This window comes from Ischnura elegans, chromosome 11, assembly GCF_921293095.1.
Source record: "Ischnura elegans chromosome 11, ioIscEleg1.1, whole genome shotgun sequence".
NCBI classification, from domain to species: domain Eukaryota; kingdom Metazoa; phylum Arthropoda; class Insecta; order Odonata; family Coenagrionidae; genus Ischnura; species Ischnura elegans.
This window is the reverse complement of record NC_060256.1, coordinates 27,132,064-27,146,517: the sequence shown is the minus strand read 5'-3', so window position 1 is coordinate 27,146,517 and position 14,454 is coordinate 27,132,064. Positions and strand designations below refer to the sequence as shown.

The following is a 14,454-nucleotide window of genomic DNA, read 5'->3' as shown; positions in this document are numbered from 1 at the left end:
AAATAAAAAGGAGACACAACAAGATGCGATAAACTGTTATTGAAAGTGCGATTTTCACTTATCTCTGATAATAATATATTGTTTGTTTTACGAAAATTATGAACATTTCAAGACATTAAAGTGAAAGTTTGGGTTATCCATGTTTTGTGATTATTTGTGCTGTCTCTCTTGATCATTAGCCCGGATAATTGGGAGTGTGTTGTATTCTTAAATCTGACTTTTTCCTTGCCAATCCTCCCTCTCCCCATAAACCTCATCACCACCTGACCTTCTCTCCTTTCTTCCTTCCTCGCTGTTACACTTTTAAATTTTGACCCTACACTTAACCGCCTTCCCTCATCCCGTCTTCCCCCTCTTCCCGTTGTTGGATATAAAAGGCTCAACATCGTATTTGATCTTTCTGTTTGTCTTCAGAATGATGCTATAGCCGTTGCAACAAGTCAACAGCCAGGGCTAGGAATAATACAGACCCAGAAGTATTTGAAATACAGAATACTGCTCCAAGTGTATTTGAAATGCAAAATACAAAATACCTTTGACTTGGGTACATATTTCAAAAACAAACTATGTACAAAATAGTATTTTAAACACCTTTTAAAATACAAAATATATTTTTTAATGTAAACTAAGATATCTTAAAAAACATAACCTGCCTTGGCACAGAACAGCTGGTTGCAAACATGAAGAAACTGATTCTAATGATTATGAAGTAGAGGTGGTACGAATACATATCATTTTTCTAGAATTTGAACATTGAATCCGAATACTCAATTATTTTCTGAATACCTCACTGGAATATCGAATACTGCATTACTGAATCCACCTATTTCAAATAGAAATGAAAATGAAAATAAAAAAAATGAACACTTTGCAAGTCATTCTACTTCAAATTGTCTCCCAAATCCTGACGCAATTGTCACCCACGATTACATCAAACTTGCGCACATGAAGGACTGCAATGCTTTTGTTCTTTCTTATATGCATATTGAAGGTAATGTTATTAGCATATATTGCTTTACTGCATTCTTTGAAAACCTAAAATTAAATATAAAATTGACAATAACTTTAAAATTAAAATATGTTAAATGTAAATTTGATCATGCAAAAGGGAGTCAGGAAAGAAACAGCCTTCGAGCGTGCATTTGGTAGTATGCATACATTCTTCTTAGTGTTGCTCTCGTCGAATCATCAGTATTAAATGTATTTTAATGCTTATATTCTATGTTAAATTTTTGCAAAAATATTATTAAAGAATTGAACCAACTAAATGTGCAAACCGTCATGTAAGACCCAGCCATTGTCAACAGATATAAATCTGTGGACGATCTGTGCTGTGTATATGAAATTCAAATAATCGATAACTTTGTGTCATAGAATATCGAATAGTGTGAAAAGCTCATTATGTGAGGTATGCGGTGATTTGACTATTCGAACGTCCCATCCCTCAAATGAAGTAATCTCTGAAGCTTAATGTTACAGAAGTGTTATCAGAGCTACTTCATAAGTATTTTACAAATGTATTTTTTATTTTAGAATGGTAAAATTCCAAAAATCTGTTTTTGAAAAACAGAATAGAAGATATTGTGACGAACAGGTTTGCGTCCGTTATAAAGTGGAGCAGGAAACACCTCAGAGCGGGGGCGACGTGAAAAAACGAATAAATTTTGGGAAGCGAAACGAACAGGATAATTGGAAGGGGAGGTTGAGGGTAAAGAGACCACACGTATTCATGGGTTGTGAACACAAGAAATGCGTTTATTCACAAAAAACGTGATAATTAAAGTTAACATACAAAAAATATGGGGAGTAGCACTTGAAATGATGTTAGTAGAGCCGGATTGTCAAGGATCGGATGCAAAATACAAAGAAACCAAAAATCAACTTGATAACAAAAAATTAAGTTTAAAATGAAATTAAGTTTAAATCTTCTTGCAGGAAGTCCACTGCTACACATTAGAAATTCAAGGTTCACTTATTGTTCCAGCGCAACTTGAAACAGGGGGGAGAAAGGTGGCAGGGAGGGAGGGAGAAGGGTTATACAGGGGGGGAAAAGTTACCAGGGTTATGTATTTACATTTCAACATTGATTTTCACAAAGTTAAAGTCGAATCGATTGAATTCAAAAGATTCTTCCTATGGGTCGTCGTCCCTTCGTCGTCCTTCCTTCACCCTCGTCATCCCTTTTGGCTCCTTTCTTCAATGAACCCTTTTGTTTACATGTCATGTGGGCATTTCCCTTTCTTACCTGGCGACAATGCCCCCTACCCCGAAGTAGACCTGTCTATATGTTATCGGACAACTCTTGGCCGCTGGACTGTAATATAGGAACTTGTGATTCATTGATAACTCAATAAATTTACGTTATCATGATTAATAAGGTTAAATAATGTTATAAATGTAATTCCTGCAAAGGTTTCCTTGTTTCAATGCTAAACTCTGAAGAAATAAACGATAAGAATTTGAGGGTAAATTGAACGCGGCTTACATTAAAATTTGGAGGATTCGTGTAAGCTGGGCACCCCCATTTTCTCACTGGGATTTCTGGAAAAAAGGTGCGCAAGTTCTACAGGTAAACTTGTATTTGAAATACAGTAAAATTTGGTTATAACGCGGGTCTAGGGGGACATAGTTTACACCCGCGTTATTGGACAACCGCCTTGTAACGGGAAACTGCGTGGGAAGCAATAAAAAAACCCTTAAAGGTAATTTTTATAGCCAATTTATTTGCGTAATACATTATTAAAATATTTATTTTATGATTTAGACGCTCTACTTCAACGGGAGTTACTAAAATACTCGGTTATTTTCTTTTGCCGCGATAGTTGATGGCGTTTCTTTGTCACGTAATTTTTTATGCTTTGCAAGTGCAACAGATGAATACTATCGCAATCACTTTGTCCCTCCAACCAATTCATCAATTCACTTATATTATGTAATAAATGGCCAATTTTTGGCATCTCGACCTCACATTCGTCTTCTTCATTCTCGCTCTCAGCTTCCGATGATGCAGCTGTTTTTGCGCGGCTCTGGACTGCAGCCACAATTTCTTCGTCACTCTTATAAGCAGATACAGGAGTTTCCTCGTCTTCGCGAACCCAGGCCTCGAGATCACTCACAAATAGTTTATTAGAAAGAACATCAGAAGCTTCACGTGCGTCCTCTTCCGTGAAACCCAAAAACTCGTCTTCGTCTTCCATGCTATCGCCCACTGTATACTCGCACTTTGACCAGCAATTTAGGATTGTAGCTGAAGTTATTTTCTTCCATGCCAATCCAATATTATAAGCCATATTCTTCAGGGTGACTGTTTTCAGATATTCTTGTACCTGCAGTTATGAATTTATGACACTAGTGAGCAATTTCCGCCGATAATGGGCTTTAAATGCTCTGATTATCCCTTGATCCATGGGCTGAATAAGAGCTGTCATATTTTTTGGTAAAAACGAAGCCACTATTTTGCCATCCCTCGATATCAAGAGCTCAGAAGACGGATGTGCCGGACAGTTATCTAACAGAAGTAGTGCCTTCTCTTCTAACTTTTTTGATCTTAAGTGGCTCTTAACCGATGGAACAAAATCTTCATTGAACCAAGATAAAAAAATGTCTCGAGTCATCCAGGCATTCCGACTGTTAACGTGCTTGAAGCACCGAGGACTTCGATTTTTACCAATACACAGAGGTTTTAACTTGTGACTTCCTGATTTGTTCGCGCACAGTAATAAAGTCACTCTTTCTTTGCTCATTTTTATTCCGGATTTATTTGCTGACTTCTTAATATCAAGTGATTTTGTTGGAAGCAATCTGTAGTAGAGAGAGGTTTCATTGCAATTATACAATTGCTCTTCAGTGTACTCACCCTCATCAATCATCTTGCGTAAAGTCCCACAGAATTCTCTAGCTGCTTCACTGTCACTGGAACGAGATTCTCCATGCATGTTAACTTGCGCTATCCCGTGGTGAATTTTCCACCGCGATAGCCAGCCAGCAGAAGCAACAAAATCATGAGCACCACCTATTTGTTTATTTAATTTAATTGCCTGTGCTAGTAAAAGTGGACCGGATAATGGAACACCTTCACTGCGCTTCTGAACAAACCACGTAAACAAACATTCATCCACATCTCCAGCTGCACTCAATCTGGCCTTTTTTCTATCAAGTCCTATTTCATCATCCACTTGATCAACAAATGATCGTAATTTATCTTCTTCTTTCATCCAACCACGAATAGTTCCTTCAGGAACACCAAACTCCCTGAATAAACTTGATTTGAATCACTGCGTTTCACTCTGTCGATTATGCCCAACTTTTCTTTAATTGTATAAGTTTTCCTTTTGGCAGACATCGTTTTAACCCTAAAATCAATGAAAATTTTCGTAAAAAAGTAATTTTCATATTCATATTAAGCCTAAGGCAAAGGCTCATTCATCATTAAATGCTCAAAGCCTGTGGGCATTGAGTACCTACCTTGGTTTGAGCACCGCGGTGCGAACGTACGAATGAGAATTATCTCAATCTCCCAGAATCTCGAAAATTATTATTGCTGTGCAACACACTTTTCAGCTCGAGTTCACAAGACACAATGACCGATCAGGAATTACCGAGTTTTTTTTATGGCTACGAAACAGTGCATGGAATACGTCGCCAACCGCGTTAATACAGTCGCTTGAAGTAGCGCCGTTGCGACGCGTCGGTAGTCACGACGAGATAAAATTCGCCACAAAGTTACCTACCTCCAAAAAAAAGGTCAATGTAATCATCTCGGGGGACATGGTGAGACCCGCGGTATATCCGAAACCGCGGTAAATTGAGGTGCGTAATAACCGGAATTTACTGTACTGCCCAGCCCTGTTGCCACTGTACTGTGTTTTGTTCTACCATCAATACCGAACATTATTATATTTTAATGCAACGTACATCATCCATTTGAATTAGGTTTAGATATTTGGTACAATTATTTGAATTTTTTTTAGTTCTTTGTTGGATTCTCTTTCATGTATCTACAGATGTTCCTTATCTGAAAAATGCTGCTGCTCGACCAAATACTTCAGTTGATGCTTTTGTTGGAGATGGGTTTGAGAAGATTGATAATATTGTGCACCTTGAAGGTAAGCATAGTGATTGGCTATATGATACTCTTAAAGTAATTTTAAAATTTATTGAATCCAAAATAAATCTTAGGAAACGTCTTTAAAAATTTTCGTTTGTCTTTAGGGTCTTACTTAGGGTCTTTACTTTGGGGATCTACCTGGGTGACTTTGGCTGGAGTGGATTAATGGTATTGTTATGGAGAGAGTCAGAGGTTCATTACTTTCCTCTGTGCCTAGGTAATATGAAATACCCACCCGAAATAATGTGTTTGTGGTCTGACATGAATGGACAAGTGACCTTTAATTATTCTTTGATTAATTTTTAACATTGGTGTTCTAGTTTGTGAAATGAAGACTTTCATTAGAGAGCCTCCTTAAAGATTACCACCTTTTCAATTTTTCCAGAAATATCAGGGACACCCCTCTCACCTCACTCTATAATCTTCTAATGCAATTAAGCACCCCCCATGCCTGGCCACCTGCACTGCCGTATATGTTTGTAGTTTGTTTTCACTCCATGTCCAGTTCAGTATGTGTGGTGATAGGGAAGATATTTCCAAAATGCTCCAAGGAAACATACAGAATACCTTTAAGAATTATTGATATTGCCTCAAAGATAAAATTTGAAAATGAGGTACTCTTATTAACTTAATATTATGATCTTTACAATATTTTCTGAAATTGAGGCCATGTACGTAGTTCCCCTACACATCATGGTGAGCCTGAAAATTTCGGAATAGAGGACAGATTTGGAAAATTTTCTATGCAAATCTATCTTGACCAGTAGAATAATTTGAAGAATTGCTGCTCTTGCTCCAAGAGAGATCTTTCAAATGAGGCATTCTAATCTTCCTACCTGTGATGAAAAACATTTTTTTTACTCTTTGCATCACAACACTCATTTTATTGCACTAGTGTAAGTACTTCATGAGACATGACGATGGAAGTATGGTGATGTTCTGTCATGAGCCATATTTTACATTGCTACTACCTGTTAGGGTGGTGTAATATTGAATGCAATTAAATATGTAGTATATTTTATGATGATCATTGCAGAAAACGACACAAATCGCTGTGTTAACTTGATACATTTTTTATTGAACCTAAATGCTCTTCAAAATGTGATCATCTCTAGAGTCACAAAAGCATTCTTCAGCCAAACAACTGATGATTGAATTAACTTCAAACAATTGTTATCTTTATATGTATATAAAAGAGGATGTCTTTTTTTCTGCCCGTTATGCATTTCTATATGGCTGCACGGATGCGACCAAAGTAAGTACTTAGGTTAATCTCATGATCTCAAACCTTGTAGTGCTACTTTTAGCTGTTTCCGATGCGTCCTTCGCATTGTTTTCTCATGACCATTTGTTACGTCACATCATACAACTTCTGTGGTAGGACATCCTGCCAGATAGGCACACCTCTTTACTCCTTAAAACAAATAGCATAACTCAAAGGATACTGCTCTTACCTATTAATCCTTTTGGTTGAAATCTTTTAGCTGGGATATGCATTTTTGGTCTATGCACATGCAGATACAGATAGCTATCAATATTGTGAAGTGTATAAGCTATATAAGAATATGAGGTGATCCTGTGCATGTTATATCGAAGTAGTTTTTCCATTTTTTGCTTTTACATGTGTATACCATCATCATATCAGCTTTGCTCCTTCTCCTAAAAATCCTTTTATGTGGCCATGAAGTCTAACTTGCATGTTTCCCACTCCTCTGGGTGCAATCCTTCCTGAAAAACGCTGAGTGGCCTGCTAGTGAATAATTAATAACATTGAGACAATTGCTGCACAATCAATGGTAATATCTAAACTATTAAGTATGCCATAAATAATCCTTTAAGTCAATAATACTAATTAGAAGTCTAAAGGATATGCAAATTTTGCCAGAATTTGGTTTCTTTCAAAATAATAATTTAAGTGGGAATACGATTTTCAAGCTTTGATGCAAGGGGCTCATGTTATTACAGTACTAATCTACCTGATAGAAAAAGGTAATAGCATCTTTGTATAGGTGATGTGCCAAGAGAAATTTTTTGCCTTTTTAATTGAAGAGAGTTTCTTTTTTTCTATGCTTGAGAATACTAGTTTCCTATCCCTTGTGATGGAATGCACAATTGGGCAGATCGGAAAAATCAGTTTTTTACAAATCCATTTGGCCCATCCAAAAAAGTTGTGGGACTGATCAAAAATAAGGCCTAAAAAATTTAAGACCTCTAGGTGAACCCCTGACCATCACTCAGGTGCCATTCATGGGGGAGGGTCAAAAATTGAAAAATTTAATATTATATGATCATTTCCTGAGGTTACTGTCCTACAGGCCTAAAATTTCATGCATTTTGAGTCGATGGGTTGAATAGCAGATTTCTCGAACTCAAATATTAAATCATAGCTTGAATATTTGAATACCTCGAATTTCGAATACCTCAAATACTAGCATTGCACAAAGCATATTAAATGTATGTTTCTTCTTCTATTCACGTGATGGCATTTGAGCTAGGGTCAGGGATTCACCTAGAGGTCTCAAAAATTTTCACCTTATTTTTTATGAGTCCCACAATATTTTTTTCAGTGCATCAAATGGATTTGAAAAAAATCGATTTTTCCGATCCGCACTAATGTACACTCAAGCATGATCTACTACTTTCTATCTAAGTAAATAAAAATATATCATATTCCATCCATCCATTCCATCTCTTGAGGAAGACTCAAGTATGTATATGAGACATTGTAAAAACTTCTCACTTCTGTCTCATTTTCATCAAATGATGGATGTGGGAAAATTATACATCGGGACTGTGATCTTCAAATGATGAATGCAGGAAAATGATACTTCGCGAACAAATACATTGTCTGTATGGGACTTTATTTGGGACCAGGAAAGGGGAACAATAAATGCAGGAAAACGATCAATGAGGGAACGATAGATCGAGGTTCCACTGTAGTGCTTCTGTGGGTAAATGTGGAAACTAGGCAGCTGGGGCTCTAGCATGTGTTACATAGGTGGGCCAGGGGTGAACTAGATTATAAAATGGGTGGGCCTTGGATTAACCCTTTCATTGCGTAACATTTTCTCAGAGTTGTTTCACATTGGCGGAGAATTTTTTTTCACTGCATTCACTTTGTTTTTCGAATATATGAAAACAATTTCAATAAAAAAGGGATTTTTATATTAATTTGACAATTTATTAAACAATTTGTTAATGGCATCACAGTGATGCCATCCGCACCCATGTGATAAATGCTCCGGATATTTATGCAACCCGTTACACAAACATTAGAAACGACAGACAACATATTTTTACATAGCAACTAAGAAGCTTGAAATAATTTCTGAAATGATGGCGGAATTGAATTATAAAATAAGATAAATAATTTTTCAGATGTCATCCACTATCCATGCATCAAATTTTGGGTAAATAAAAGTTTTCGAATTTTAATTTTCACATCTAAATTTTTAAATTTACTAGTAACTTAGATTTGGATGCAAACATATGAATGTTATTTTATCTTTTGCCATTTTCTTTTGCGTTAATGCTGAAAATATTAACTAATAATTGTGAAAGTCTTTGAAAAAAGGGTTCAAACACAGCCCTGGAACATATGCACATCATACACCATCAGAGTTATACTGATTCGCCACTTAAGTCGTTCTAAGGACGTGAGGAGGATTATTTCTTCTGTTTGTTCTTAGTTTCAGTGGTGTGTCTTTTTGCGTAACTCAACAGATATTTGAACAGATTATTATAATTTTTATGATGATTATAATTTTCCATGTATAAACTCAGTAGAGTAGCCACGGGAGGGGGGGTTATGGGTAACAACCTCCTTCCAGGTGCCAAAAACGGGTAAAATGGCCCCCGCACCCTCCAGAATTAAGGCCCTCAAACCTCCGGCAAAAAACCCCCATTTCAAAATCGTGGCTACGCGACTGTATAAACTGTGCCCACTGAGGAGAAATCAATCGATTAATTTTCGCACGACTTTGTATGCATGTCCCCTGCCTCCAAAATCAGGATCCTTCGCCCCAGTGTAAATTATAGCATCTTGCACGAGGCCATTAGGCTCAGAAAGCATATATAATGTTATGCCGCGTTTGTGACGCCAAAGCAACATGGACTAATGAAGCAGAGTTCTTTAAACGTGTAATAAATTTCTTTCATTCTTTGAGTGAATAATTTCAAAAAGGGTCGAATTTTATGCAAGGGGTCTCTTGGTATCGGATCATCTACTCCAGGGTTCCTGCCAAACTGCATGCAACGGAAAATTAGTTGAAATCGGTCTCGGGGAAAGTGCTGTGAAGGAGAGAAAAATCGAAGATATTTTCCTACCTTTTCCAATAATCTGGAATGGATGGCCATCTTACAATACTTCATACAATCATACATTAGGTTTATCGGACCAAAAATGTCTCCCATACCCCACGAGTAAGATTCCTATGCTCGGTTATCCTTGAAGAACTGCATGTTGAGAGGCATTGGCAATATGGACCAAAGCCTTTCAGACGACAATATTTCCTCCAGCTCCACATACTTGCATCCTCAACGTAAACTTTAGTTAACACCTATAAAATATACTACAATAAAATACATTACACTTACAAAATGCACAAGACTGATGAGGTTGCTCTTTTGCAGTCAGAAAGAGATGTAAGCGTTAAAGTTTGTGCCATAATGGGCACTTTCTCAATCCCTCTGAGACTCAACCCCTCTGAGACTCGACCCCTCTGAGACTTGACCCCTCTGAGACTTGACCCCTCTGAGACTTCACCACGAGGAGACGATTCGCGAGCTCCTGAGTACCAATCTCGCGAAGCTACAGAGTACGTCGTGCCTGCCTGATCCACGCGTGCCGCTGATCCTCGCGTCCTGTGAACTGCTCACAATTTATAGTGAATTCACCAACGGTGTCGGCCTCTTTACGGCATGTGTGAACTTCAATTACTTTCCGCCACCGTTTACCCAATTGTAAGGTGAATCGTCAGCGTGAAACCTGTTTCCCCTCCTCTGCCTACACCTCCCCTCTCACGCCTGCTTCGAGCGCGGCCGCGATCTGGTAAGCGGCCTGACTTGCTCTCTCTGCTACTGACCTCAGACAAGGAAGGAACTCTCTTTCGTGCCCGGCTTCTTCCCAACGGCAAGAGTACATTATCCTCAGGCAATTTAGTATTTTATGTATTGTGCTCCTAAAGCTTACTTCGGTCATTAAATGTATTATTACTGTTGGAAATCAACCATATTGTTTGTTAATTTTTCACTCCTAACCACCTATATTCTCGTCAATTCATTCTCGCGACGTGTGTGCATTGCAAGTTTAGAACTGACGTACAAGAAATATCTAAACGTGAATGCTCCAGATAAAACGGCAATGTATAATAATCCAAAAATAATAGTTTCTTTGCGCATAGAAATTTTGCTGACTTTCTTTTCTGATTATAATAGCTCTATTTGGTCGAAGTAAAATATGTAAATTGCTTCAAAGTTAAAAACAAAACCTTCACGGAGAAGACCCAATGCAGTGTTCCATGCATACACTTGAGTAAATTGTGCCAGAGGTAGTTTTATTGCGAAGTGATATTCAAAGCCTAGTTGACCAAAGGCTGATACATAAACGGTCTTTGGGGTTTGAAAATAGGAATAAAGTTAAAAATGAAGATGTCTCCCAGATTCCACGTAAGTGGCTAAATATATGTAAAATACCAAAATGTCCAATGGAATAAGGCCATACGGTAATATTAGAAAAAAAATCTCTATAGAGGGGTGAAAATGCACGCAATCGAAAGATGTCCGAAGGAGAGACTGTACTAATAACGAGAGTCGCAAAAACTGAGAAGGAAGAGCTGACCTTTTCTACGACATGCACACAACAGAATAGTTGCATGGATTTCTAATAAGAATGGCAAAAATACTTCTAAAAATAGAGATAACAGGCGACACAGAGCGACTTGTAGTCTATTCCGCGGTGACGGAAAACGACTTTTTTATTTGAGCCCCGAAATTCGATCATTTTTTCCCCAAGGATTTCCCCAATTCTAATTTCTCCTTCAAAATGGAAAAAATATAAAAGTTTCCCTAGAACCTTCATTATTTCCCGTGAATAACAAATTGGTGGTCGTGATTATTCCCACCTAGTAACTTTAACAAACTCATACGAAAAAAATGAGAAAAAGTCGAAAACTCTATTTCTTCTTCCGTAGCCAATATAATCAGACCCCTATTGAAAGGATCGTTCAGAAAATGAGTGGCAAATATATTATGGAAGGATGTTAGGAGTTATAACGGCATTATGTAAATATTAAGTTTAAACATTAATAAAAACAGCAACAGATTATTCAACTGTGTTTAGCGTGTGTAGGTATAGTGACCGTAATTTGAAATACGAAAATATTTTTCGTCAATGAGATGAAAGGAAATATTGTTTGAAAAATTTTAATAGGACTAAAACGAAAAAAATAACCTTCAAATGTGGCAACACTTAGTACAAATATTCAGAAAAGTAAAGAAAATATCACATTAAAATTTTTTTGTAATGGCAAAAAATCTTACAAATAAAAAAGTACTCCATAAATGTAAAAAAAATTTACTCAAAAAATATAAACTATTTTTCAAAAACGGAAGGCATATGCAGGTAGCCTAATCCATTTTGTGTGCAGGAAACCGTCATGAGAGTAGATAGAACAGAGCGGAGGAGCGTAGGGAGCGATTGAAGGACATAGGCCGGCGTGGCATCAATGTGATGCCACCCGCCCGTTGGCAGGACCTACGCTGGGCATCAATGCTATGCCATCCGCACTCAAAGGGTTAACATGGAAAAATACGAATGATAAAATATAGTTTTAAATATTTATTTGTTGACCTTACATGAATCGCACCCCTTTCCTGACATGTCACACTACAAAAACAAATTATGCCTCAAACCTTAACTCATTTTTTAGAATGCATTCATTTTATATTCCCTCAAAATACAGCAGAATTGATACCACTGAGGAGGAAGCAAAAAATGTGAAATATAAATTAATAAATATTTATGGCAATACAAAATTTTTTTATCAAATTATGAGAGTGGTTTTCCATAAATTTTATACTTCATGGAATTCTTTTTTATTTTATAAAAGAAAGTACAACTTTGGAATTTGATTCTGAAATTGGTCTGTCTTATTTTGGTGGGCCTGGTCCCTTCAATATTTTTTGCTAATTTGTGCTATTTATTTATATTTTATGTCTTATAGGCAGTTTTGTCACAAAGGAATGGGTTTCCGAGGAGTCAACAGTAATGGAGCGTGATCGAGATAATGGTGGAACCACATTTGTGCATCAAAAAATATCATATACCTTCTTCATGAATCAAAAGGCATCGTGGGAAAAAGCTAAAGAACTTTGCCCAAAGTTAGCTCCTGGCAGCCACCTGGCCACGTTGTATTCCGAACCTATGGCCTACATCATAGCTCTGTCAATGACTGAACACCCTAATGATACATGTGGTGAGTTTTATTTGAAGTAGCCTATGCTTTGCACAAGCACTAATGACTCTAGCAGTCATTTATGCAGCGATGTGCAATCTACCTATGTTATTCAAAACATTGAAATATATAAATTTGTGGTTTGAAGTACTACTGGAATTGGAGTCAATTTATCACCTCATTCTCGAATACTCATTTTCGATTCTGATTCTTGGTGTATAATTGAGGATTCAAATTGACCCATCACTACTTATAATCAATATATGTACATAAATATGTATATAAAAGAGGATATCTATTTGTTTGAGATCTGCTATGCATTTCCATATGGCTGAAATTATTGCAACCAAAGTTTGCAGGAATGCTCATCTCTTGCTCTCATGCTACTTCCGGTTGCGTTAGACACATCTTTTGCAATGGTTTCTCATTATCTTGTTTTATATCAGGTCCTACAACTTCTGCATTTGGGCAATCCTCTGGATAAGCATACCTTTTCAGTGGCGTAGACAGGGGGGTCCGGATTGTATATTTATACTCCTGGGGGTCCGGACCCCCCCAAAATATAAAAAAACAATTTTTTTCCTTTATAAAAGAAAACAAAATATTGAAAAATCATGAATTTACAAAATATTTCTTTGATAAATGAAGTTTTTTCGATTCTGAAAAGTGTTAAAATTAGTTTAAAACTCTCCACTTAGTAGGTCCAGCTTTTCAAAAATTTTCTTCCCTGGTTTTGGACCCCCCCCCCTCCCCCCCGAATGAAATTCCTGGCTACGCCACTGTACCTCTTGACAAGATGAAAAAAAACATAAAAATCCTGCTATGTAACCATGAATGCCAAGTTTCACACTTCTCAGAGTACTATCCTTCCCATGCAATGCCAGATGGGCTGCTTGTAATTTATAAATCTGAATTATTGCAAATTCCGGAAGCTAGCCTTGGCAGTATTTACACACCCAAAATGGGCTGACAGTGAAAAGGATAGGTGATCTTTTACGCTTGTTCAGGGAAATTGATAAATTCTCAGGGAATAGTGAGCAGGTGGAGTAATTCAACTGTTTGGGCAACACATAAGAGAAAAATGGATATAACAGTAAGGACACCAGGAAGGGAATTGCATTAGCATTGGAGGTTTTCATATACAGGGAGGAGCTTATGAAAGCATAATCGCTGCGTAATAATTTAAAGAAAAGGTAAGTGAAGAGTTTGATCTAGAGCAGGGGTCACCAAAATACGGCCCGCGGAGGGCTTTCTCCTGGCCTGCGCTCTCGTTTCAAGTAGCGCGCGATTCTCACTAGTTTAACTCTGTGAGATGCCGTTAGGAGCATTGCAGCACTGTACTGCCCATCAAATTTGCCTTCAACTGTTTGTAAATAAGAAATACGCCAGCGGATACTTCAGTAGATGTTGGTATCGAATACTTTAGTCATCGGCAAATTTGCTATCTCGCCCGCGGGGCGATTCGGAACTTGGAATGTGGCCCTCGTGGCCTAGTAAATTGGAGACCCCTGACCTAGAGTGTGGCACTTTACGGTGCAGAAACGTGGACACTTCAGAAGGAGGACAAGAGAAGACTGAAGGCGTTTGATATATGGGTGCGGTGAAGAATGGAGGAGATGAAGTGGATGAAGAGGAGGAGGAACGACGAAGTGCTGAACATGGTGGGTTAGGAGAGGCAGCTTTTAAATGAGATACACAGGAGACAGAAGGTATGGATGGAGCAAGTACTTTGTGGGGAGGGGATGTTAAAAACTGTATTTGAGGATAGAATGTAGGGTAAATGAGGAAGAGGAAAGGAGAGAATTGGATTTTTAGATAGAATGAAAGGGGGTGGGCATTATTGTGAATTTAAGAGGGAAGTACATAAAGGAAAGGGAGGCGACCAGAATACTT

At 37.6% G+C, this 14,454-nt stretch overlaps 1 protein-coding gene across 2 annotated transcripts in view; it reads left to right on the top strand.

The window, feature by feature from the left end:
* Positions 1–14,454, top strand: part of LOC124167987 — a 58,996-nt gene that overhangs the window by 19,475 nt on the left and 25,067 nt on the right. For both annotated transcript variants that reach the window (XM_046546070.1, XM_046546069.1), the window contains exons 10-11: positions 5,004–5,105; positions 12,331–12,582. In XM_046546070.1, coding sequence (XP_046402026.1) covers positions 5,004–5,105; positions 12,331–12,582 — 354 coding nt within the window. The remainder of the gene's footprint in view (positions 1–5,003; positions 5,106–12,330; positions 12,583–14,454) is intronic.